The sequence below is a fragment of the Hippopotamus amphibius genome, chromosome 2 (assembly GCF_030028045.1).
Source record: "Hippopotamus amphibius kiboko isolate mHipAmp2 chromosome 2, mHipAmp2.hap2, whole genome shotgun sequence".
NCBI lineage: Eukaryota > Metazoa > Chordata > Mammalia > Artiodactyla > Hippopotamidae > Hippopotamus > Hippopotamus amphibius.
In genome coordinates this window covers 159,012,842-159,039,573 of record NC_080187.1, presented here as the reverse complement: position 1 = coordinate 159,039,573, position 26,732 = coordinate 159,012,842, and the positions used below count along the sequence as shown (strand labels likewise).

The following is a 26,732-nucleotide window of genomic DNA, read 5'->3' as shown; positions in this document are numbered from 1 at the left end:
CTCTGGACACTGTTGATGGACCCACAATCACAGCACTGGACAGTCAGGCCATCTGGGGCTTGTCCAGGTGCTAAACTACAATCATGGCCTCCTGAGATGCTGGTAATTCCAGGAAAACCTACCTATTGAGGTGGCTCATTTAGAGGACATGTTCCTACCCAAGGCTTTGGGAAAGAGGCTCATCTGGTCACTTTAAGCATCCACCCATCTAGCAGCCATTGGCTGATACTGCGTGCACCCAGTGCTGCCATTTGTAAGAGAGAAAAATGTTAGAATTGGAAAGAGATCATTTTTAAAATTATGAGTATTGTTGCTAGGTCCCATCACATCCTCATATCATAGAACAAGTCAGCATACTTGGCAAAATGAACAGAGATATGTTTATCTTAGGGGCATCATTTGCTATCCTTGGGACAGATTTAAATGCCTTTTTTTTTTTCAGTTAGAGAATTCATTTTCTGGTTTTACAGCACTCTTGAATTACGTTTACTAGTTTATAACGACATAAGTAAGACTTCCTAAAGCCCTGAATAGGTGAGGCGTGAATGGTTTACAAATATGATGAGGGCATTTCATAGCTTCCCTCCTCAGTCTGCCACTAGGGCATTTGATGAGGGCTTACTCTACTCCAGGTTACTGTAATAAGTCTCCATGTTCATTTTCTCCTAACAATTTTATGAGGCAGTTAACAATACCTCTATTTCAAAAAACTAAACGCATGTACAATTTTTTTCTACGAAAACAGCTAATAAAACAAATGAACAAATAGAAATGTCTTTATTTCTCAGTAACAGAACTCAGTTCTTGAGCTCCATTTCTGTTGATGACAGAAAATTTAATCTTGCAACATTAAGGTAAATTCAGTTATTTCTGATTTTTCTTAGTGCTCCCTGGTTAATTGGCCACTCTAGGATTCTCTTCCTCTCATTTCTTCATGTATCCATGGGGATAACCTAAGCTCTAGGAAGCATACGTATTGCCCTGGCATTAGAAGATGGATGTTTAGTCCTATGGTCACTAGATCTGTCCAGCCTGGTTTGCAGTGGGACATACAACCTCCAGTGCTTTTTGGCTGTCTACATCTGTGGGTGGAAGGTACAAGTTCCCCTTTGATTTTTGTGTGTTGGGTCTACTCAGGTTATTCAGTATCATGATTGTGCCAACCCTAAGGTCTAACAAGGTCCACAGGCCCACTCTCAGACAAAAGAAGTCTTTGCTTCTCTCTCATGCCATTCTGTAACGCTTACCTCCGGTCCATCCACCTGCATACCTCCCTTAGACATTGCTGCTCTAAAACACCAGCACCGAGTTTGACTGTGGTTCCTCTAAGAGATTTTCAGTTTCCTTGCGCGATGCCCCAGGAAGTAAGTTATCAATTCCCTTTATACTCATTATCCCCCAATCTGTCCAGTTTCTACCACCATATCCCCCACCCCACTGAGTGCTTATGCCCAGCGAGAAGGTGAGCAAATGCCCACTTCAGGACGCTTACCTGTATATCTCTGTTTCACGTCCACATATTTTTTCTGTCTCTTGCTGGTACAATTCTATCTTACTTCAGGAATGATTATACTTTCTAGATCTTTCCTCTGAAAAGGCCTACACACAATGACCAATTCTATAGCAGTGGAATCCTTAGAGCCCAGATTGCAGTCTTGAAATATCATCTTCCATTAAGAGAAACCAGGACTTCCTGGAGAAATGGCTAATTCCAGATCTGGGGCATGAAAGATACATAATGAGCCTGGAAAGTCTTGTAATACCAGATGGCAAGGAAATCATCAAAGAACACTAGAATCATGTCAAAAGGACTCAGGACTCAACTTAGGAAGCTCTTGCTTCCAAAGATAGGCCAAAGGTAGGATACTTTGAACTTCAATAAAGATATAAATGGCAACTGATTGGAACCCATCAAAAATGTTTAATCGTGTAAATTTATATTAATAGTAAAAAATAGAATCATCTTTTCAGGATTATAGGGAAAATTATCTAAAAAATGATAAATATAAGGACATAAGTATTTATTCTGCCTTTCTTACATATGAAATGTATAATTTGATAACCAACTAGTAAATGAAGGAAAGTGTCTCCTTATGAAATTTCCCAGGTAATTCACACACACAAAAATAGCTCCACTTTGTAACCCCAGTGAATTAATGTATCTTAGCTTTAAGCATCAATGGCTGCTAACAGTAAAACACAGATATTATGTGCTCTTCTTAAAAAAGCATACCGCTACCTATAGTCTTCTCAAAGATACGATAAATAAGTCTGTTCAAGCCTCTGAGTCTAAGTACCAATTTTCAGGAAATACAGGAGACAGAGGAAAATGTCAAACTGCATCATGAGTATAAAATCAGCAAAATTCAGACTGTGGTAATCTCGACAGGTCAAACACCCCAAATTCTTCAATACGAAAATTATAAGAAGAAGGAATGGAATGGAAGGGGAGCGTATCTATAGATCAAAAGATACTTGAAAATACAAAGTTACAAAATACATAGGATTCCACATATAAGAGATACCATATGATATTTGTCTTTCTCTGACTTACTTCACTTAGTATGATAATCTAACAGAAATAGAGTCACAGATGTAAAAAACAAACTTACGGTTACCGGTGGGGAAAGAGGGAGGAGGGATAAATTAGGAGATTGGGATTGATATATACACACTACTCCATATAAAAATAGATAACTATACAGCACAGAGAACTCTATTCAATACTCTGTAATCATCTCTATGGGAAAAGAATCTTAAAAAGAAAGGGTATATATATATGTATAACTGATTCACTTTGCTGTACACCTGAAACTAACACAGCATTGTAAATCAACTATACTCCAATAAAAAAATTTAAAAAAATACATAGGATGTGCATACAACATGGTACATCCCCCAATGGAATACCATGCAGCTATAACAAGAAATAAGGAAGATCTATATGAACTAATGCTATGAAGTGATTTTCAAGATATATATATAATATATCATATATATATGTTTTATATACATATATGATTATAGCATTATATCAGAGGTAATTTCCTGATTTTGATAATAAGTATGGAAGTTATGTAAGATGCTAACATTTGTGGAATCTTGGTAAAGGGTATCTAGGAATTGTTCTATTTTTGTAACAATTTTCTAAGTCTGAAATGATTTCAAAATGGAAAAATTTTAAATGAAAAACATTAAAATAAAAAGATAAATTTTGTAAGATTAAAATACATCAAAGGATGCACACTTGCATAATACAACCATACAAATGTAAGAAAATGATTTCTACAAATATCAAAATACAGGGTACTTTTGAATTGAGGAAGGGGCTGTGATTGGGATGGGACACAGGGAAAGGCTCCTGAGGTGCCTGGCAAAGTTCTGTTCTTGACCCCGGCGGCGGGGGGGTGGGGGGGTGGGGTGTCTGATGGTTACAAGGGTGTTCCCCTTATAATAATTCACCCAGCTATATGTTTGTTCTGTGTAACTCTCTGTATCTGCATTTTATTTTATGAAGACAAACAACAACAAAAAAACAGAAACAGGAAAAAAATATATATGCCTTGGCCTTCAAGATTTTCTCTATGGTATGAATGTCAAAAACCTATTTTGGAATTCAAAAACAACGATTTGACTCTGCTCTTGGACTAAACAGCCTCTTTTAGTGATGTGAATATCACTGACTCAATAAAAGGGGAAAGGGTCCTCTAGGGAAACAGGTAGTAAAGAGAAAATTTCTGTTAATAGTTCAGAATTTCTCCCACCACAAGGGACTTAACCACTACAATATGCTTTCAAATGAGGGACATGCTCTTATCACCTCTCTCATTATCATTTTTCATAGCTTTACAGTTATTCTTCTTTATCCTATTCTGGACAAGCTTAGGTAAATGTGTCATAGAATTGGATGAACAAGACTATAGCAAAGTTGTTAAGAGGACATGGCGACAACAGGACACTTCAACATCCCTTTGAGACTTGCTGAAATGAAAAAACTGTACTTCTGCTCATTGATTAAGCACCCACTATCCTCCAGACACTGCCAGATAGTGAGAATGGAGAGAAGAGAATATTAAACTTCTGTATTGAGGTGTATACATACAATTGCATAGAGTGGTTTGTAAACTTTATTTAAAATCAGTATTACCTGGGTGAAGTTAAAACATATCTATAGAGAGAGATTTCAAACCCCAATCTCTGAAGACTGATTTAGTAGGTCTCTTAACACATGTGCACACACACACCTCTGAATTTGTCATTTCAGTTGTAGACCAGTTTCAGAATCATCTGAAAGGCTAAGATGTGGCTGTTGGGGCAGAGGCTGAAATACAGTGGAGCTCATCAGAAGTGAGGAAGTCAAGGAACTGAAATGCAGAGGCACTGGAAGAGTCATACATGAGGACCTGGAGATTGTGTAAGATGACAGCGGGACTTAGGCTAGAGAGAAAAACTGTAAATTAGGTTTCAAGTTTTTCTTTTAAGGAAATGACTGAAATTTCCTTCTAAGGCATGTATGAGATGAGTGCAGGGGCAAAGGGTTTTAAGTAAGAAAGGAATAAACCTCAAAGAGGTTGGAGAAATAATTAAGAAACGATAGTAGAGAAGTATTCAGAGGAAGAACACTGACCTTAGATAGCTCTTAAGAGATCACACTTGGCTGGACTGATTCTGCCATGGATTCAAAATTTTATGAAAAACATCACAGCAAGAAATCAAAGGAAATTATATGGAGCTTGGTCTGCAATTGTTATCTGTCAGGAAGTTAAATGTGAAAACATATAGTCTTCTGTAACTCTTTCTTGATCTCCTTACATGGGGAAATAACAGGGAATAGTAGTCAAGTAATTGAGCTGACACCTATTTATTCTTTGCTAGGGCATTTGGAACCCCAAGATTTGTAATGCTCTCAGTGGCATCTTGCACAATGTTAATGATACATACTCTATTGTATTGTAACAATGATACAAGGGCACCCTACTTTAAGATAAAGTATGTGTACACACATACACAGAGACAGATATACATACTTCTAGATACAGATAATTCTAGATATAGATAATTTACAGTTCAGTTCAGTGCTAGATAGGCTATTTTTCAACTTACAAAAAAAAAGTGTCATATGTTCTATTCAAATAGTTACCTTCTCCATGGAGAGGTCATGTGGTAAAGAGCAAAGATAAAACACCACAAAAGAGGTGGACTGAGACACACCCCAACAAGCTGGGGACACTGGGGAAGCCATTTACTTACCTGATTTTAGTTTTGCTTATGAAATGATTTTATGTAAAATTCCTTTGAATGTTGTTAATTCTAATTCATTTGTGATTTTATTTAAATTTAACTATTTAGGCATATTTAGTATATGAAGCAAATTATCTATTACTTTATTCCTTTAATGTTACAATACCTTATACTATTTATATATATATATATAATACATTATATACTCAAGAACATCAAAATTTTATGAAAATCATAGTGTAAACTTCTTCCTATTTCCAATATTCCTGGTTACTCAACTTGTTTCTCTATCTCTATGCATGCACCAACCGCCAAACATTTAGTTTTAAAGTGTTAGCATATTAATAGGGAAATGGGATATTTTCTAGGGGGTCTCAGTCCCACTAGATAGTGATTATTATTATGTCTTAATTGTTTTTGAGAAGAATGGTCCATTTAGATAACTTCCTAATACCCCGTCATAACGAGATGATAGATATTTGTATTTTCCACTTATTTATTATACTATTAATTCTTATGCAAAGCTGTTTACCTAATGCCTTTGCCCATGTAGAATCTTGTTAACTTGTAATCGTTCCAGGATGGGCATGTGTGGTCACTGCACACACTTTTATTAAGGGGAGGGGGAAGGAAATGGTTTGGAATTCAAATTCTTCCATGGATTAAACACAGAAACCTAGCAACTTTGGAGGAAATTCAGATTACTTTTGCTTTAATGTACCCAGAAGATTTCAAATCAATACTTAGCATTAACGTTTTAATTGAAAATTAACATCGCCATAATTGGAAGTGAGGATCGGCATCCTGATGTTTAGGAGAGGGCTATCTGTCTGGGGAGGTCATTACACTGGAGAGCACAAGCACTGGAAGAGGAAAACACAAATCATTTGTTTCCTTGAGCAAGGACACACAGTAAACACTTGACTTGGTGGTCAACTATAATTCGCTTCTAGAGCCAGCAACTCTGGCAATGCCACAGTTTGGATTTATAGCAGAGCACACAAGTAACCATGACTTTGAAAGTAAAGTATAAAAGAACCAAGGAAAAAGTTCTTAAAGATCCACTCCTCATTACAAGGACTTTCCCCCTCGACCTAAAAGCAGGAGGCGCTCTTGTTGCTCTTCCCAGCATGCCCCCTCGGCAGTTCTTCCTGAATAATTACTCCTCCAGGAAACCAATGATATTTGAGTTTGGGTTATCAACAGACTCAAATATCTTTATTTTTTTGCCTGGGAATTTCCAACCAATATACTCCTAGCCTGAACAACGTAGATAGAAGGTTTGCTTTCCATTTCGGTTAAAAAAAACAAATCTTTATTTGCTTCCAATGTCCTAAAAAGTTCAATCACCTTTCCAAACTCCCCAGAATAAACACAAGAAAATACCTCTCCCCAGTCGGATCCCGGCCTCCCCACTACCACCTTTAGGCACTTCCACTTTCTCTGTCTTCCAGGAAGGAGTGTCCAGTTCAGATTTGGCTCCTCAGTGGAGTAGAGGGAATTTAGAAGAGAATTTAGGAGAATTTCTGTAGGAATTGTCACTCCCACAAATAAGTTCCTCTTTTCCTTTTCCCTTTTCACTGAAAGTGAAAACCTGCTCACAAGAAGTGCTCACTGTCCCCTGTTTCCCTATGTGTCACCAGAGCCAAGAGAGGACCCCGTCAACGAGGCTCCCTCTACTCTGTCCTTCAGACCACAGTCCCCGACCTTCACCCCATTTTCGGTGCAATGTGCAGAACTGGAGCTCAGAGCAGCGGCCTCGGCATCACTCTCCGTGCCCTGCGAAGCCAAAGGACCCTTTCTTTGCCGAGGGGGAGGGCTCTTGTGGAAGCAGAGTTTGAAAAGCCCCAGCACTGTCACGGTCAATATTACCAACACTATCACCGCTATGCTCACAAGTATGAAGACCACGGTGGAAGAATCGAAAGCCTGGGGACTGTCAGAGGAAGACGTGGAATTAAACTTGGGAATCACGCTCCCCGAAGAGTGGATGTCGGCCTTTGCCTCTGTTTGGAGGGACATCTGAAGAGTTGATATCGTGCTCTGTGCTCCCCACCGAGGAATCTTGGGAACAGATGTTGCTGAACTGCCGTGTCCAGGGGCATGGGTTATCTCTCCTGGTTTCTCCTGGACACTGGGTGGCAACGTTCCCTTCGGCACGGGGCTGGCTGCAGTGGCTAGAGGGTGCCAGGTGGGCACTTTGGTCCCCCCAGGGGCCGGCTGTCCTTCCCCATTGGTTACACAAGAGCGTCCGTCTTTTCCCAGCACGAAGCCTGCAGCACACTCGCAAGCAAAGCCTCCCAAGCTGTCTAGGCAGTCAGGGAGCTCCGCGCATTTGCCAGCACGGAGGTACCTCCCAGGACAGGGACAGAGCACAGCCCCGGAAGATATCCCGTCCCAGCGCGCGCCGACCTCGTCCGTGATGCAGGTGGCCGTGATGGAGAGCTGCCCGGGGCAGAGCGCACTCACCTCGGTCCCAGGGGGACTGAAGTCCAGCGCCGCGCTGTGCAGCTGGAAAGGCGCGCGGTAGCTCAAGTTAGAAGCCGCCCCAGGGCGCGGTGCGGGGCACAAGCCCTCGAATTGGTACTTGCACAGATAGCCGTTGGCGCGCTGGTGGCATCGCATTTGCTTCCAACCTGCGGGCTCGATTCCCCCGGTGGCCTGGAGTCCCGCGCAACTCCGAGCAGTGCAGGAGGGTTGGGGCTCCTCCACCCACTGCAGCGTGTCTCTTTCGGACTCGCCGACGTCGGGGGGCAACCAGGAGAAACCCCGCAACGGCTCATTCTCCAGGGTGCAGTTGGATCGCCTGCGCTCCAGCGCCACCCAGAATAGAAGGTCTTTGGAGCCCCCTCCCGGCCCCGGGCCAGCCCGCAGCAGCGCGACCACCGCGCGGAGCTCCGCGCCCCCGCGCACCGTGCTGAGCGCCCCGCCGCGCAGGGTGCAGGCCTCCTCGGCCTCCTGCCGCTTGAAGGTAGCGTGGTGCAGGCTGTAGCAGGCCCCCGAGGCCGAGCAGCCCGCGCGGTCCGCGGTGGGGTGCTCGCCCCTGCCCGGCCGGGGCCAGAACGCCTGCCAGAGGAGACACAGGGCGAACGCCGGCCTCATCTTGGAGGCCCAGCGCCCACAGCCGCTCCCAGCTTGGATCTGTCCCGCCCGAGGGCGTGGAGCCGTCCCAGGAGCGCGGTCACCGCCCCCCACAGCTGGCTCCCCCTCTCCCCTCCGCTCCCCACAGCTCCCCGCCCGTCCCCTCCATCGCCAAGAATCCCCGCCAGGGTCCTGGCAGCAAAGGGCTTCCCACATTCAACAGGAAATGTGTCCGCAGCTCTGCCAGGCCCCTTGCAGCCCTACTTTATTCTGGGGTCAGGAACCCAGCTGGCGCCAGGGCACAGGGAACGCAGCCCATCAGAAGGTCAAACACCCTATTTAGGGCAGGAGAAAAAGAAAGAAAATCGCCACTGCGAAGAAGTGTATCGTTTTCCCTGCTCAGGGAGTTTCACAACCTCAGGTCCCAAAACACTTTGGTGAACACTGGCAGGAAGGGCTGGAGACGAGGAACTTGTTGAGCGCCCACGCCCGCCCATTGTGCTTCATCCGGAGCAGTGGAGCTGGCCTCAGAACAATTTGTAGACGGCTCCAGCCTTCGTCAGTCCCGTGACTGCGGGGGTGGGCGGCGGAGAATCCCGTGAGAAGCATAAGCATCTCCCTTTGCCGCCAGAGGCAGCACTACGTAAGCGCCAGTTTCTTCCCGGCTCAGCCCTTCTGTGCTGTCGAGGGAGATGCAGGCCTGCTAGTTGTTGGTCAAAGAATTTACAGCTCCTTTCCGGTATCTTGCCTGCTTCTTAGGTCAACACACTCCTTTCACACATTTGTTTTTTGTTTCCATTTCTTTCTCTTCGAAATGGCCTTATTGGTCCATTCAGGAAAGGACATGTATTTCCAGGCCTAAATGAAATATAACGGCTATAGATTTTAACTGTCATGTGAGGTTTCCTTGCCACTATATCGATTCATAACTTCTTCAAGCTTATAGGTTATATATAAATGAGATCGTGGCCTGTTTGAGAACAACTACCCCACGTGTGATTTTATCCTTGAACTATTTTAATGTCATTTTCTTCTATGATTAAATGCCAATATTTGTAGCAGTAAGTTGTAAGAGTCCCCTCTAAGGGACATTGGAGTTCAATACCCTTAAGAAATTACAATATTTGTTACATTGTACTGCGAATTGTACACTGTAAAAAAAATACCCTGCAACTTAAAAAAGTCAGTTTCTTCAGAGCTCCAATGGGTGTTTTGTTTTAATACAAACACTTCAACTCAGTTGGAAGCAGAGAGGAATTAAAGGTGAATGAAAGAAGGAAAGTTAAACACTGCACTATGAAAGGATTTTCTTGTTAGCAGTTTAGACACTATGCATCATTTTAGAAAATTATTATCTATCTTGGCTCACAGTGACCAAATATGAATCAGAAATACATAGTTTCAACTAAGCCCTCTTAAGGATGTTTGATGCTTTTAAATATCTATAATCAGAATGAAAAATGCCATTCCATGGGTAATGCGTGCCCTGTTTTTAAACTCCCTTGTACTGGATTGGTCTGTTCAGGTTAGGGAGGAGGGGTGGGAAGGGAGGTTTCAGGATCACATCTGTATGCTCCTACCTCATTTTTACAACTACTCTCACTCTTCTTTTCCTCTTGGAAATTACATGTATTTTAACAAATGATAGTAAACACCAGGAATCACCATCACAATTACCCTGCTTTTGCTGACTGTGGAGTTTTGCAGCAGCATTTCTCTCCTACCCTTGCTGTTTCCCAATCTGAAGGACATTCATTAGTCCTTCATTACAGATTCCGGAGAATCACCTTAAACATGACCCTGCATTTAAATTAAGTTAAAGTATTACGAAAAAGGAACATGAAAATCTAGAAATCTAATTGAATGGATTTTGAAAATACCTAATTACTTGGGCCAGCTCTATACGCGTTTGCAATCTAATGACTGTGTGTTTGTAAATGTATCTATGTGGTACTATATATTTTAATAAAATAAAACCTTCTACAAATCTAAGTAGTCAATGGAAATCTTTTAGATATTTTAAAAATCACTTGAGATGAGGTGAGGTTTCCAGAGTAACAAAGAATGAATGATTAAAAAACTTATAGTAAATACATGATCTCCCCCGCCACCTCCGGCATTCTGCCTAGGGAGATGGAATATTGAAGAGAACACGCTGGCCATAATGACTGCATATCACAGTGCTGGCCATGCCTGTAGTGATGTGAGAGAAGAGCTAGAAAAAAAATTAGCTCAAAGTAAGACATGTCATTTGTAATTAATTACTTTGTATTGACCTATATACCACTAACATATTTTGAAATGTATAGTACACCTGAGAAAACTAGAAATGAAAGAATGTTTTTGTTTTTATTACTCTTTTATTTACTATTATTTTTTAGTAACAGCTCACTTGATTGAATATTTATTTTGGCAGTTGCAAGTTTAGTGCTCATGTCTGCCATTGGCAGTTAGTGTATGTACCCATTTATCAGATAAAAAAACTGAAATCTAGAGATCATGTATGTAGTTGGCCTGGGGTCAAATAAGCAAGGATGAACCCAGTTGTTCTGAACCCAGAACCTGTCTTCCATTTTTTTTTTAATGGAGGTAAAATTCACATAACATAAAATTAACCATTTTAAAGTGTACAATTCAGTGGTATTTAGTATTACATTCCCAGTGTCAGGCAACCATCACTTCTATTAGTTCCACAACATTTTGATCACCTCAGAAGTAAAACTTATTCCCAGAATAAGGTTTTTATTTTTAAATGATGCTATTACAAACATAATCGGATACCATTTTAGCTCCACTGGATTCTGAATATTTGAAATGCTGACCATACCACGTGTGGATCTACAGCCTCTTTTACATGTTACAGATGAGAGTAACAATTTTGGAAAAGCTTGCTATTTTTTCCTAAAATTGAACATTTACATACTCTTTCCCCCATCATAACTTTCACATCTCTTGAGTATATACTCAAGAGAAACTTGCACATGTACAAGAGAAGATATATAAAAGGATATTGATAGCAGCACTGTTCATATTAAAAAACAAAATGAATCCAAATGTCCAGAAACAGATGCTAGATAAATAACCCGTGGTACATTCACTCAATGAATATTATATAGCAATCAAAATGAATGGAATATAGCCACAAGTAGCAATTTGAATTGATCTTATCCACACAAGTGACAAAAGTTCCGAAAAAATTATATAGATTCTGATTTTCTTTTTTGTAAAATTTAAAAAACTATTATATATTTATGTATTTTTTAGGAAAAAATAGTTAATACAATGAGATAAAAGGAACAACGGGTGATAGATCCTTTGGGTGGAAGGGAGGAGGAGGAGGATGGACTAGTAGGAGAAATCTTTGTGGGTGGTTATTTCATTATTAAAAATCCATAATTACATAGTTAACAAAATAAAAGTGGCTTTATCTGGACAAATGACGAGAGAATGACATGCACCAAAAATTATAATTAATCTGACTTTGAGCAGCTGAGTTCCAAAATGTAAAATATAAACAAAATTAAGATGCTAGTGGGCTTCCTAGGTGGCACAGTGGTTAAGAATCCACCTGCCAATACAGGGGACATGGGTTCGACCCCTGATCCAGGAAGATCCCACATGCCGCAGAGCAACTAAGCCCATGAGCCACAACTACTGAGCCCATGTGCCGCAACTACTAAAGCCCATGTGCCTAAAGCCCGTGAGCCACAACTATTGAGCCCATGTGCTGCAACTACTGAAGCCCATGTGCCTAGAGCCTGTGCTCTGCAACAAGAGAAGCCACGGCAACGAGGAGCCCATGCACCACAACAAAGAGTAAGCCCCGCTCACCGCAATTAGAGAATGCCTGCATGCAGCAACAAAGACCCAACACAGCCAATAAATAAATAAATTTAAAAATAAAATAAAATAAAACCCTTGGAAAATTCCCTGAGTGTTATTGGTAAGAAGAGTTTTTAAAAAACAACAACAAAAAAGAATCCGCCTGCCAATGCAGGGGACATGGGTTCGATGTCTGGTCCAGGAGGATCCCACATGCCGCAGAGCAACTAAGCCCATGCGCCACAACTACTTAGGCTGTGCTCTAGAGCCTGTGAGCCACAACTACTGAAGCCTGAGCACCCTAGAAGCCCAAGCACTGCAACTACTGAGCTCCTGTGCCACAACTACTGAAGGCTGTGTGCCTAGAGACACTGCAATGAGAAGCCCAAGCACCACAACAAAGAGTAGCCCCAGCTCAACACAACAAGAGAAAGACCGTGCGCAGCAATGAAGACCCAACACAGCCAAAAAATAAAAAATAAAAATAAAATAAAATTTAAAAATAGATGCGAGCTATATTTTCAAGAAATATTATCAGTATATTCCCCTTTGATCCCCAGATTCTTTTGCAGGTAACACATTTCTAAATTTAAGCCAATTATTAATCTGAAAAAGTATAATAAATAAAATATTTCTCTGTGTTTCTAGACTTTTCAATCTGTGTATTACTGTTAAGAATCATGTATGGTATTTATTTGTCCATTCATTTATACAAGGTCATCCCATCCAAAGAACTAGAGAGAATATACAAGGAAAATAAGTTTAGTCTAACATTTTCATTTGATTATTAATTTTAAAATGTCAGAAACAAAGATGGAGAAAGATAAAATTTCACTAATCACATCCCAAATAATCTCATAAGTTTATAAAGCTATCGATTCTCCCCAAATAAATTGTGTTGTTGTTGGAAGAAAACAACATCTTGCTCTTAGCATATTTCTGAGTTCACCAAAGATATATAAAAATATCTCAGAGAAAAATGAAAATAAGACATTCCATCAGGAGAACATGGCATTCAGAAGCTAATCTAAACTAGAGACCAAGAATTGTGAAGATTCATTGCCTTTTAGAACTGTGTTGGACCTGAACAAAATGATCAACGATCAAAATCTTTATCTTTTTAACTGAGTAAATTTTAAATTCTAAGTCTCAAAGTGTTCATGAAGTGCTTAATGAATGATAAAATTTGGTAATTTTATTTTCTGAAAACACAACTTCTAATCATCATTATATACATGTCCTAATCAGGATATATGATTTGACCCTTAACCCAATGGATCATATAGACTCAAAACCTAACAAATTCATACACACCTAAATAAGTAAAGACTTCTTTTAGGTGGCATTGTCTTTAAGTCATCTGAATACATTTATATACAGTCAGTCATTTCAGAAATGTATGTCACAATGACAGGTACACTTGTACCTGTCAAAAAAATACAGAAACAAGAAACTTTAAAAATCATTAAACTTTCAGCTCCTTCATTTAAACTGCTCTCTAAACAGAGGCAGTGATGATCATGTTCCATGTGCCATGGAGGTAATACAGAAAATTATTCTCTGGTGGCCATTACAGAATTAGTACATGTCTCCATTGCCAAGTTTATAATCAAGAAATAATGGAGGAATGACTCATGCACACAAAAGGCTTGTTATAATCCAAATGTCTACCAAGTTGTAAAGTATAAATATTTATTTTACCGCTCAGATATTTTTTCAAAATTGCCTACAGAGCCAGTTTATGAGCTACACTTGAAAATCAGTCTCACTACTTTAAAGTTCTCACACACACACTCACATCTCTCACCCAGACTTTTTTTTTTTGACCGATCACAATGAAGGTGAAACTTGTAGGGTTAGCTAACATCATCCAGCAATACAGTTGTATGGAGGTGGGGGGAATGGTGCGTGAATTGCAGACCTTTCCCTTAGTTAAAGTTTGGCATCTATCTGATCAGGTCCATAGAATTTGGAGTTTTTCAGGTCCTAGTCCTGGGCCCTTCTCTCTTTCCACTGGATACTCTCTCTTATGTAACCTCAACTCACATCATCCTATGGTTTTGGATGTCATCTGTATGCCAGTGATGCCCAGTGATATCCACACTCCATTGTTGGCTAAGCTCTAAATTCATATATCCACCATGTACTTAATATTCGCTATCTCACAGGTATTTCAAATTCCCATTTCCTAAACAGAACTTTGGTTCTTGCCTCCTGAGCCAGGTTCTCAGCTCACCTTCATCATTTCAGTAAATGGTACATCTATCCCTTAAGAAGCTCATTACCACCTTCCTCACCTCTTATACAGGTCGGGGTTTTTTTCAATTTGACAGAAATCCAACTCGAAGTAGCTAAATGCAAAAGGGAATTATATGATTCGTAAGTGGGAAAATCCTGGAGTAGTTCCAACAGTCGAACAGCAGCTAGAAGATTCAATCACACCAGGATTTGTCTAAATCTCTCTCGCTTTCTCTTCTCTCTTCAGGGCTGCATCTTCTCCTGCTTACTTCTGTCTTTCTTCAAAGGACCTGAACAAGACCACTGGCAGTCCTCATGTATACTCTTATAACATTCTACTGAAGGAGAGCCTTCTCCTCTAGCTCCATAGCAAAATCCCAAGAAAAGATTCTGATTGATTCAACTTCAGTAATATGCCAGTCATTCGCTCAATCATTGTAGCCAGAAAGATAGGACCCAGTGATTAGTGATTTCCTTCAGGGGGCAGAGTCTTTTCCAGAGTTATATGTAAGGAATATTCAATTCTAAGTCTACAGTATACTTTGAATAGATGTAGTTTTAGGTCTCACTTTGATCATCCTAGTTGGCCCCTATCAAATGTCTTCTCACTGTTCTGCCTGCATCATTCTGGATCCCATGAAATCAATTCTTCACAGACTTATTAGGATGTTCTTTAAGAAGTTTAGTCTGACATTTCTCCAAAGAAGACATACAGATGGCCAACAAACACATGAAAAGATGCTCAACATCACTAATCATCAGAGAAATGCAAGTCAAAGCCACAATGAGGTATCACCTCACACCAATCAGAATGGCCATCATCACAAAGTCTGGAAACCACAAATGTTGGAGAGGGTGTGGAGAAAAGGGAACTCTCCTGCACTGTTGGTGGGACTGTAAGTTGGTACAGCCACTATGGAAAACAATTTGGAGGTTCCTTAAAAAACTACAAATAGAACTACCATATGATCCCGTAATCCCACTCCTGGGCATATACCCAAAGAAAACCATAATCCCAAAAGAAACTTGTACCATAATGTTTATTGCAGCACTCTTTACAATAGCCAGGACATGGAAGCAACCTAAATGCCCATCAACAAATGAATGGATACAGAAGATGTGGCATATATATACAATGGAATATTACTCAGCTATAAAAAGGGATGAGATGGAGCTATATGTCATGAGGTGGATAGAACTACAATCGGTCATACATAGTGAAGTAAGTCAGAAAGAGAAGGACAAATATTGTATGCTAACTCACATATACGGAATCTAAAAATGGTACTGATGAACTCAGTGACAAGAACAAGGATGCAGATACAGAGAATGGACTGGAGAACTCGAGGTATGGGAGGGGGCGGGGGGTGAAGGGGAAACTGAGACGAAGCGAGAGAGTAGCACAGACATATATATACTACCAACTGTAAAATAGTCAGTGGGAAGTTGTTGTATAACAAAGGGAGTCCAACTCGAGGATGGAAGATGCCTTAGAGGACTGGGGCAGGGAGGGTGGGGGGGACTCGAGGAGGGGGAGTCAAGGAAGGGAGGGAATACGGGGATATGTGTATACAAACAGATGATTGAACCTGGTGTACCCCCAAAAAAATAAAAAAAAAAAAGAAGTTTAGTCTGATTATGTCTCTCTTCTGTGTATACCTCCATTGCTCCTAAAATAAAGCTCAAATCCTTACTGAGACCTACAAAGTACTGGCTCCTATGCCTCTTTCTAGTTTATCCTCTTGTCTCTCTGGTCTCAGTTCAATTGCCAGCACCTAAGTGAGATCTTTCAAGGCAACCCGATCTCCATTTCTCCACCAATGACTCTCTAGCCCCAGTCTCTTTCTATGATGCCAACCTATTTTGTTTTCTTCATAGCAATTATCGTGTTCATTTATTTGATTGTTCTTGCCTATCTCTCCTTCAGAGTAAGCTCCATAAGGTAGTACTTGTCACAAGTGAGAACATGAATGTGTGACTGAATCTACCCCCATTCTCCCCTTTATTCATTCTGCTCCAGCCACACTGGCCTGTTCTCTGTTCCTCCAAAACACCTCATAATTCTTACATGATTTCCCTTTACCGAAATCATTCCTCTCTTGTCTGTTAGATTTTTGAAAATTACATCTTTTAAAATTGTGGAGTAAAATGTACGTATAGAAGTGTACATAAATACTTATGTACAGTTTTACAAATAACCATGAAGCTACCACCCGAGTCAGGAAATAGGGCCAGCTTATGGTTACAACTTCTTTAGAATATTTCTTCCGTGCTCTGTTCAATTCCAAGGTAACTTCTCTTGCAGTTCTCTGAGATTAGGAGAGAGAGGTTTACTTCTGGTTTACCCTGACATTGAGGATGTAGCTCAGCTGATTGGTAGGAGGATTCCTTGGGTGGGGTCAGGTTTACACATTTGTTCTTCTCTCCCCATGAGGCTATAAAAACAAAAGTTCAAGATCACCAGGATTGGTGGCAAATGTCCAAGGTCAAAAGTAAGTAGTCTCAGTGCTCAGGTTAGGTTTCTGTGTTCTTTCTTCCCCCTTAGATTTCAACCTGGTTGTGTGTGTGAGTGGGTGCATGTGTGTGTGTGTCTGTGTGTGTACACATACAGACATAGACGAGTGCATGTATATTTCATCATTGTTTTTTGTATTCTTTGAAAGGGTTGAATTCTTAATTTGGGTTCCCTCAAAAACAAACCCTGAGACAAGGATTTGGGATCTACTAATTTGTTTGGCGGTGAGGAGGAAGTCATTGTCAAGGAATGAGATAGGGAAGTTAATATGAGTTACAGCTATGGGAAACTAGGGACCAATACTGCAGGGAACCGTCTGAGAATCTGTGAAGCCCAACTAAGTATGTCCCACCAATGGGAGGTGAAGCTGCAGTATTTATTTACAAACTCCTGTCCCTCAAGCAAGTAGCTCCAGGGTATTTGGCCTTAGGCACATCCAGCAATCCCTGAGCCAGGTCACACACACTCAGCTGTCCAGGAAAATACCCTCAGGCAGAAAGACACCAAAGGTGTATGTAGCATTCACTACAGTTGGCTTCAGTAACTTAGTCTGCCACATTCTAAACTCCTTCAGCTTGTGGCTTCAACATCCCCTCACCAAGTCCTGAAGTACACACGAGGTCCCCTACTTTATTTGAGCTCATAGATCCTTGTAATTTTTCCTTCATATCACTTTTCACAAATGTAAGCATATGATTGTTTATTTGTGGGATGTAATGGCTATGCCCTCCAGTACCTTACTGCTCAAATGCCAGCAACACTGGCATTAAAAGGAAATAGTTAGAAACACAGACTCGCAGCACTACCCCCGCCACAGTGACTTAGAATTTGCATACTAACAAGATCCTCCGGTGATTTGCATGCATGTTAAAAGTTTGAGAAGCACTGCTCCGCTAGACTGTATTTTCCTGGGGGCAATGGTTGTGTCTCTTTTCTTCAGCATTTATCCCAGGTCCCTAGTAATGTAGCTGCTCTATAGCAAGCACTCAAGAAATAACACACACACATAATGCACGTGTGTGTAGGCACATGCATAAAGTGCCAGTGATTTAGCAAAAATGCTGTATATGAATAATTGAACACATGGACTTTTCTAGCTTTTTGTCATAAATCAGATCATTCTTCCATGCGGCCAGCAGTTCCAGGCCCATTGGTTAGTGTGTCTCCTAATAAATTGATGGAAGTACTACTATTCCTGTTTTAAGAAATTCTTACTATAAAAACTGGGCAGCATTTTTTTATTTCGGTCGCTGGACAGCTTACTGTGGTGCCTGTTCCAGCCCTAGTTTCATGCCCTGATCTGGTCTGGAAGGATTTGTATGGTAAGCGTGCTTGATCATCAGTCTGAAAGTGTGCCTTTTCTATTGGTGCCTACGGAATTTCCACTTCACAGAGCTGGAAGAGGGAGGGAAAAGAATCACAGCTACTTAACTTCAAATCCTATTAGGCTTATCTGTTATCACTTTGTAAGTACTAAGGATAATCAGCAGTTGCCTTAGCATTTACCGTGTAGAGGCCCGGACCTTGAAATTACTATTAGCCAGACTTACTACCTGGCCTATTTTAAGGCCTGTGAGTCTGATAAATTCACACACCCTTGCACAACAGAGTCTATATTGGCTTGTCTATTCCAGAAATGTGATTTATTCTTACTATTATACGACATTTCAAATCTGATACCTTCAGAAGATTTTTGACCTTCAGATTTAGCGTCAGGAATTTTTGTTTTAAAATAGCAGAGATTTAGGCAAATCTATTCAATAAAATTAGATGCCATATATCTTTTTGGTACGCTGCCTCTTTGTTTCATTCTGAATTCACATAATATGACATGATTTATTATAGTGGGGAGAGAGGGAAAGTACCGCTTGCTACCCTATAGTTACAGCACACACACACATCTGTGAAATACTGAAGATCATTGTTATTATATTTTTACTAAATTATACCTTTTGTGAAGGGTCTTACTGTGGATTTGGCTTTACAGTTATTGGAAGATTAGAAGAGTTTATACCAACTTTCTTTCAATACCTCATATTTAGCATAGGAATTCACAATTTTAAATGTATTTGTGAATATGTCATTGTTTAATAATAACTCTTCCTAGCACACTCTCTGTGTGATTGCGTAGGTGCTAATTGGAAATCTCACTGGGGAATCCTCTTGAGAATTATAGTTTTCCTGGTCTTCTATTTAGCAGGGTCACCCTGAGTTGTAGGAGATGAAAGCGGAGAGCCAGGAAGGGATTTAGAAATGCGTTGTCCACTACAAGCTGAACCACTGCAGCATTCTTGGGTTAGAATGTGCCTTCAGAGCAAGGAGGGGGAGACCTTGGGGAGAGGGCAGTGTGCCTCTTATGGGCTTTGGGTCTTCTGCCCAGTGGCATGGAAAACCAGCAGAAACACTCTGGGTCAGGGAAAAGATTGTGTGAATCCCTCCTCACTCATTCCTGAGCCTCCTTGAGGAATAGTAGGACTGTGAAGAAAGTTGATTTCAGCATAGAGAAGGCTTCACCAGCAGAGCAGGAAATCCTCTTCCCCTCTCTGTACTGAGAGAATTCAGAAAAGGCTCTGCTGGGTCCACTTTTGCTCAGTGACAGACACACACACCATGACTTTGCTACACCTGGGAATCTCAACCCAGAAGTGAGAGGGCAACTCCCCTGGCCTTTCTCTGACTCTCTCTTCATGTTGTAGAATATTAGCTCGGTCTTTTCCCTCTTTAAAGATGATGGATAAGAATTCAATTTGCTGGCCTCTCTCTTGGAATAAATAACATTTACCTTTGTTAATTCTCAGCCTGGAATAGATTCCTCCTGTCTTCCCTCTCCAAATCTTCTCCCTCTGAGACATTTTATAGATATACATAAAATAAAAAATAAACATTTTATCTATAAAATATATATATTTTAGTCAACAGGGAATAAATACAATATTTTTATTGAGACTATGTTTATATTCAGGAAATTTGTTCTCTTCAGTTTTTGAAACTGTTAAAGAGAATACCCTGGATTCTTTTAAAAGAGCACAAAAATAGGTGTTAAAGGCCAACATCCTTTGGACATTTTGAGTTACTGACATCCCATCAATATTAATAATTAGAGCACAGGAGGCTTTAAGGGAAGATCAAGTGATGAAAGAAAATGAAATCATCTTAAGTTCAGCTTGGGGTGGCTTAATGAAAACAAAATAGTAAATGCCAGAAAGAAGGCCAAATAAAATATATTAAATTTCCTAATTTTTTTTCATACTACCTCATAGGCAGTATAAAACTGATATTCAGGCTTTTATGAACAATGAGAATACTTAATCCATCTGGATGAAAACACAGGGTAGTGATAAAGTTAGAGTGGGTTTATTATCTAACACTCCATCTTCTCGCCTATGCTCTCCACTGAAACACTTGGGTTTACAGCTGCTAGTATCACCCAAGGAATCTGTCAGCTGAGATGCTGCCGGTGTGCCTAGCAGCACCCAGTAGGCACCCAATGAACACCTCACATTTTTTTAAAATGTGGTAAAAAAAACACGTCATAAAATTTACCATCTTAACTATTTTTAAGCATACAGTTCAGTAATCTTAAGTATATTCACACCGTTGTAGACTATTGGTGGTAATACAAAAATGGTGCAGCTGCTATGGAAAACAGTACGGCAGTTCCCCCCAAAAATAAAAAAGTAGAATTATCATATAACTCAGCACTTTGTAATTTGAGTACAACTCCAACTTAACTGCCAAAATACAGCATAAGTTTTTTCTGGCCTGTAACGTAGCATTAGCCGAGAGCATGAGATGAGAGAAAGTTTCCGGTCACCCAGGTTTCCGTCACTGACATCTCCCTTCTTCATGTTATATATCTGGTGAGACATCAAATCCACTTATAATTTTCCATCACACTTTTGTCTTTCACTTCCTCTCCAATCACATACAACTGACTATCAAATTTCTGCTCATGGAGACAGCATCCATGAGGTTCCCAAAGCATCAAAGGCAACGGAAACTGAAATGGAGAATTCATTCATGCGTTCAATTGAGCACCTCCCACATCCTTGGCACTGAATCCCTTACTGGAAATATAGTGATAAATAAAATAGAAACATCTCTTTGCTTTAAAGAAATTTATGATCTCATGAAAGACAATAAGTAGATTAACAGATGGGTAGTTACAAAGTGTAATAAGTGCTATGAAGAAAAGTAATAGCAAGCTATAAAAGAGCATTTCCGAGAACATATGCTTGACTCACTGGTCCTGGAAGGGCAAGGATGCATCATTTGAACTGAGGTTCAGGGGTGAGCAGGTGTAGTGAAAGTAGAAGTAGAATCAAATCCTACTGGAGGAGTGAATAAGAATGGTAGCTTAGCATTGTCTGTGACCCCTTAAGTGAAGGTCAGAGCTCCCTTTTCAGGGGTGTTGGGTGGTGAGAATACTGTAGGCAGCACCAACTTCAGTTTTATATGTATATCACCTGTAGTCAATGGAGCGCTGAGTTCTATCGGAAGTCTGACCTATAGTCACAGTACCTACCTGAGCTTTCTAACATCAAAAGCATCCTGCCTTTAGACTGACGTTATCATCATTTCATACCAAAATTCCAGAAACTGCCTATTTCAGGTTAAGATCCTTCTCCAAAGGAGAAAGCACAGATATCCTCGAACCTTCCTCTTCCTCTACTCCATAAACAATCGGTTACTATTTCCTGCGGATCCCACCTTAGACCTGTCTCTTGAACGTATCCTTTGTGCTCTTTCTGTTCCCACTACCTCTGCTTTACATCACCTAGACCCTTACAACAGCCTCCAAGCCAGGCTCCTGGTCCAAACCAGGTTACTCACACTCCGCCCTCCACACTCCCTCCAAAGTTATCGCAAAGCACAGATCCGCTTAGGTCACCTTCCTCTCCCCACTCCTGCTCCCAATTTAAAAAATTCTACGTGGCTTCTTATTTCTCTCTAACAGAACCAGAAGCCTTTGCTATAAGAACACACTGCCTTGTATTATTTGCTACTGTTTCCTGTGTGATAGTCCTGGTTTCCCAACTGCATGTCCTGAAGTCATTAACACTTTGGATTGAATCTCTACCCTCCAGAGCAACTACAATACCAATAAGCAGGTTGTCTGATTAATATCAACAGCTAATAAAGGAAGCCCCTGGGTCCTGTTTTATTACTAGAGGCTGGTCAGAACCATAATTTGCCTTTTCATAATTGAAATAATAGACACTGGCTTTATTTGACCAATCAGAATGTCTGGCTGCCTGTGGGGGGCTAGCTGCCTTTGTTTTGAGACCTTGGTCTGTACACACTGGAGGTATTTTTGTGAGGAGAGCATAAATCCCATGTTAAATCATCCATTCATTACATCAGACACTGCTCACAGAGTTCAGTGCACTAATGTGCTCTCCCTTCAAAGCAACTGGACAAAAAAATAGCCTCAAGGTGTAAATCTTTAAGTTCTCTAAGTTTCAACATGATCCCATCTTTAAAGTGTGCGTGCTCTCAAAGGAATTCAAGCAGAGGTCCCTCTTATTAGTACTGGACACAAGAAGAGTCTGGAAAACATATCCTCCATTGTCATGGCGAGAGAGAGAATTGCTTTTTTTCTTCTTTCCACTAACATACTCTGAGGGCTTAATTCCAAGCCTGCAAAGCTTTTGGGGAATTTCCATGCTCTATCTTGAATACTCATCAGGGGTATACTGTACTAATACCTTGTATTAATTTCAAATATTCTGAAGTCTTAAACGAAGAAAGTCAAATACTAGAAACTACTGCATCTGGCAACAACTACCTCCACCTGAGACTCATTAGGATGACAAGCAAGATACTCTTTAGCTAAAATTGGATTTAGTTTGAATTTCACCATTAGGAAATTCCCTTTGATTTATAGACATACAACCTCTTTTCATTCTCAGGAAATTGCTTCAGTTTCTTCCCATCCTGAAGATGAGGTGGAAATATTTTTTCTTTGCATTATGTTTAAATTGTAGCCCTCTTTTTGTTTTCTTTTCTTTTTCTTTCTTTTTTGCCACACTGTGTGTGGCTTGTGGGATCTCAGGTTCCCAACCAGGGGTTGAACCTGGACCGTGGCAGTGAAAGCCCAGAATCCTAACCACTAGGCACCAGGGAGCTCCCTAAATCTCATCTCTTTTAACTGCTACTTAACTTGCTTAAAATTATAATTACCAGAGGATATAATGCCTTAGGTATAAGATAAAGAAATAGTTATTACAGGTTGAAAATTATATTCATCTAGTATTTAAAAAATTCCCTTGGAACAACTTCAATAAGAGAAATCTTTCCGTTCTTTCGGAACCACCCACTAACCTCCGTTACTGGAAAGCTAGACTTTCCACAACAGAGAATCATCTCATTCCACATAGTTGCTGTACCTCAGCCCCATCCTGTCTATTGTGACGTCCGTTTTCCTGATCTATACCCATCATCTCTCTACCATCTACCCACACTGCTTCTTCAAAAGGAATTTCTTCATTGATTTTTGGCTGTAATATTTACTCACTTTTAATAGAAAATGTCAGTATGGCAGGAAGGACTTGTCTGATACTTAGAATTTTTGGAAGAATCCCTAAGCCATTTTCTCTGAATTTAAAAAAAAATGCATCTTCCTTTGAAATTCAGAGTGCATCTCTTAACACAGAATCAGGCTGAATCAGCACATTTATTATGACATACTATATTTATAATCGTATCAGGCCAGATTTTTCAAATGCCTTATAATTTATATGCTCCTGCAGGTTGTTTTCTCTCCTTTGTCCACATATATAAATGAGTTTTTATTGTTTTAAGTGAATCAACTGAGTTTTCCTAGTAAAGTTAAAATACAAAAGGGGCCTGGTGGTTTAGAGAAATGAAAACCACCTGTTATACTTAAATACACTGATTTTTAATGGCGTGTTATCAAAATTCCTAAGAGTTTTATTCTAAAAAGTTCTTATAAGAGCATTGTCCTAAATCTTTCTTAGCTTTACTCTTATCTTAAATTTTGACTGATATTATATCTATAAATATTCTTGCTAAATGCTGTTTTGGTTACTATTAATAGTCACCAGTATGGGGTATTATCAGAGACAGGAAAGGAGAATCAGAGGAGGTTGTGAGACAGGGAAAAGTGGGAGAATAAAGGGAAGGGCGGGTGTGGGGTTCTGCTTACTCATCTGCTGCTCTATCACCCAACAGGGTGGAGAGATGGCATTGATAGAGCAGCGCTTCCTCCTTACCTCCGTTCCCAGGCCTCCACAGGCGGACAGACTCAGCTGTAACCATCACTTATTAAGGAATCTCCAGGAGGAGGCTGGAAAGTCAGAAAGGATTTGAACATGGTTGCTATTACACGTGGCATCCCAGTGTTGGGGCTTGGACTGGGTTTTCTCAGAATATGGACCTGAAAACGTACCTTAGAAATGTGTAGTGTTGGCCACTGCTGGTACACATATCATGTGTTACTACTTTGTCTTAGATTGGGGGAATAAGAATGGATTTGGTGGGGAGGCCATTGAAGAGAGGTAGAAATTCTCATCCCTCTTCATGTTTCTGAAATGGTTAAGTAAGTCTTTTTTTTGCCTGGGGTGTAAAAATAAAAGAGGCAGAATTCTTTTCAGCAAATAATATGTTACAATTCACTTTATGTTCCTATTACAAAATAAGAAGCAATTTGACTAAACAAAATCTAGGATTGAAGTAGCTTATGACTGTGCATTTTTTTTTTTTACTTTATGTTGACAGAAAGCTATTTTTAAAACACCAAGAACCTGAAGAGTGTTATAGTGTTTTTGTTGAATTAACAAATTATAGCTGAAATGTTTAGAAAGGTATCTTATTACACTTAGGAATGCCCCAAATAGATTTCACAAATGAACAGGGAAACAAACACAAAGAATGTTACATGGATCATTTATTTTCTAATAGTTGTATCTGAGACACGAAATTTGACTGTTGACTGTGGATGGTGAGTGTTGCTATAGCAACATATTCCTTAGGCGAAACTGGAGGGTGATCACGGTGACGAGGGCAGAAGTCAGGAAATAGACGCGTCGAGATAGGTTTTGGGGCAATATAGTCCATGGACATTTTAATTCAAGGTATGTGAGGGAGAGCAGCTCTGGGAGAGTCAAAGATCTGAGGTGAGAGGTGCAACGTGGTGCATTGGTTTAGTTTTGAGTATTACGGAATCTGGTTGTTTTGGTTCACACGATAGAGCTCTTGTATTACCTAGCTGGAGCAATACCAGCCAAAAGGAGAAAGAATTAAAGACTATTTTCTCACACATAATAATGACAGGAGCACATGTCTATTTTTGTCAAGTGCTCTTTTGAATACCTTACACATGTTATTTCTCACAATCATAAAAAGAACCCTATGAGGTAGATAATACATTCTCCCCATTTTACAGATGGGGCCATTGAGGCACAGGGAAGTTAAGTAACTTTCTTAAGGTCATGAAGCTGGTAAATGGCAAAGAGGAATTAAACCCAGACAATGCATCTCTGAGTCAGTGCTGCTTGAACTTCTGTTGTGCGGCCACTAGGCTTAAAAAAAGCATTGTGTGAATGACGGAAACAGCAGTTTTTGTGAGGAGGTTCTACTATCCAGTTTTCTCAGAACTTGAAGATCACCTTGAAGGAAGGAGGACCCCAGTAGCAAAATTCTTGAGTAAAATAAACAATGAGGTACTTCTCCTTTTTCTTTTAGGAAGAAAAGAAAAAGAGTGTGAGGGACCGCAAGTCAGGGACTATAGGCTTGAAGCTATTCCACTTCTTAAGATCTGTCGGTAAAACCCACTCTACCAGTATCGGGCAGAAAGAAGATTCATGGTCAGGAGTTACAATGCCCTGAGTATATGGTCATCCTCCAGGTAACCAAAGGCAAGCCATTTTAACCCCTTTGTGCTTTAGTTTCTTACCTTTCAGAAATGAGAAATAATAGCTGGCCGCTTTTGTTACAGAGGTGTTGTGAAAATCCAATGATGCGGTGAATGTGAAAATGGTTCATAAACTCAACAGGACAAAACAAACATAAAGGGAGTATTATTAGAGTTAATGACCATCAGCATTATTTTCAGCTTTTCTTGGCCTTGATAATGAGTGTGCATGTATTCACTTATCTAGGGAGGATGTGAGACTGGAATCTGGTTTTGAAAGGCAAACAGCTCTGGCTGGAAGGTTATTCAGACAGAGTATAGAGAAAGAATTCTATTTAAAATGGTTTTGTATCTCTTATAATAAGAGCTACAATGTATTGACAGCTTACCACTTGCCAGGCACTGTTCTAAGCACTTTTTGCCTGCTTTAGCTCATTTATTCCATACAATAGCCCTAGGCACTATGTACCATTTCTATTTTCTCAACATTAATAGATGAGGACACTGAGGAAGGTAGGTACAAAATAAGCTTACCTGAGGTTGCAGAGATAGGAAGTTACAAATCCAGGTCTCAAAGTCTGGCACTGAACTCCAGAGTCAATACTTTTACCTGCTATACTGTACTGCCTCTATGTTATGTACTATTATTACATTAAAAATAAGGTATATATATGATGCATCAGTATATGTGTGTGTAAATTATTTTTACTTATTTACTTGTTTATTTTCAGTAAAAGGAAAAGAAACTCTTTCTACCTGGGTGATACACATGTTTAACTATTGAGAGAATTGGCAAACATTAGCTCTCGATAAAATGATAATTTTAAAAATATCAATTATTTCATAGACAGGCAATTTTATGAAAATGACAATAAATGAGAAGGAGTTAACTTTTAGCCAAGGCGTCCAGGTGATGCTATCTTCTATTCAACTGTATTAAGGAGCGGCTCCGGATGCCAA

At 40.1% G+C, this 26,732-nt stretch overlaps 1 protein-coding gene across 1 annotated transcript; it reads right to left on the bottom strand.

Moving 5' to 3' along the window:
* Positions 1-6,452: 6,452 nt before the first annotated feature.
* Positions 6,453-8,393, bottom strand: CLEC14A (C-type lectin domain containing 14A). The gene has a single exon (XM_057719813.1). The coding sequence runs from the start codon at positions 8,341-8,343 to the stop codon at positions 6,871-6,873; it is 1,473 nt and encodes a 490-aa protein (XP_057575796.1). The 5' UTR covers positions 8,344-8,393; the 3' UTR covers positions 6,453-6,870.
* Positions 8,394-26,732: the final 18,339 nt, after the last annotated feature.

What these genes read in the sequence shown, in the direction of transcription:
- CLEC14A (XM_057719813.1), bottom strand. Translation starts at nt 8,343, where the DNA reads ATGAGGCCGGCGTTCGCCCTGTGTCTCCTCTGGCAGGCGTTCTGGCCC.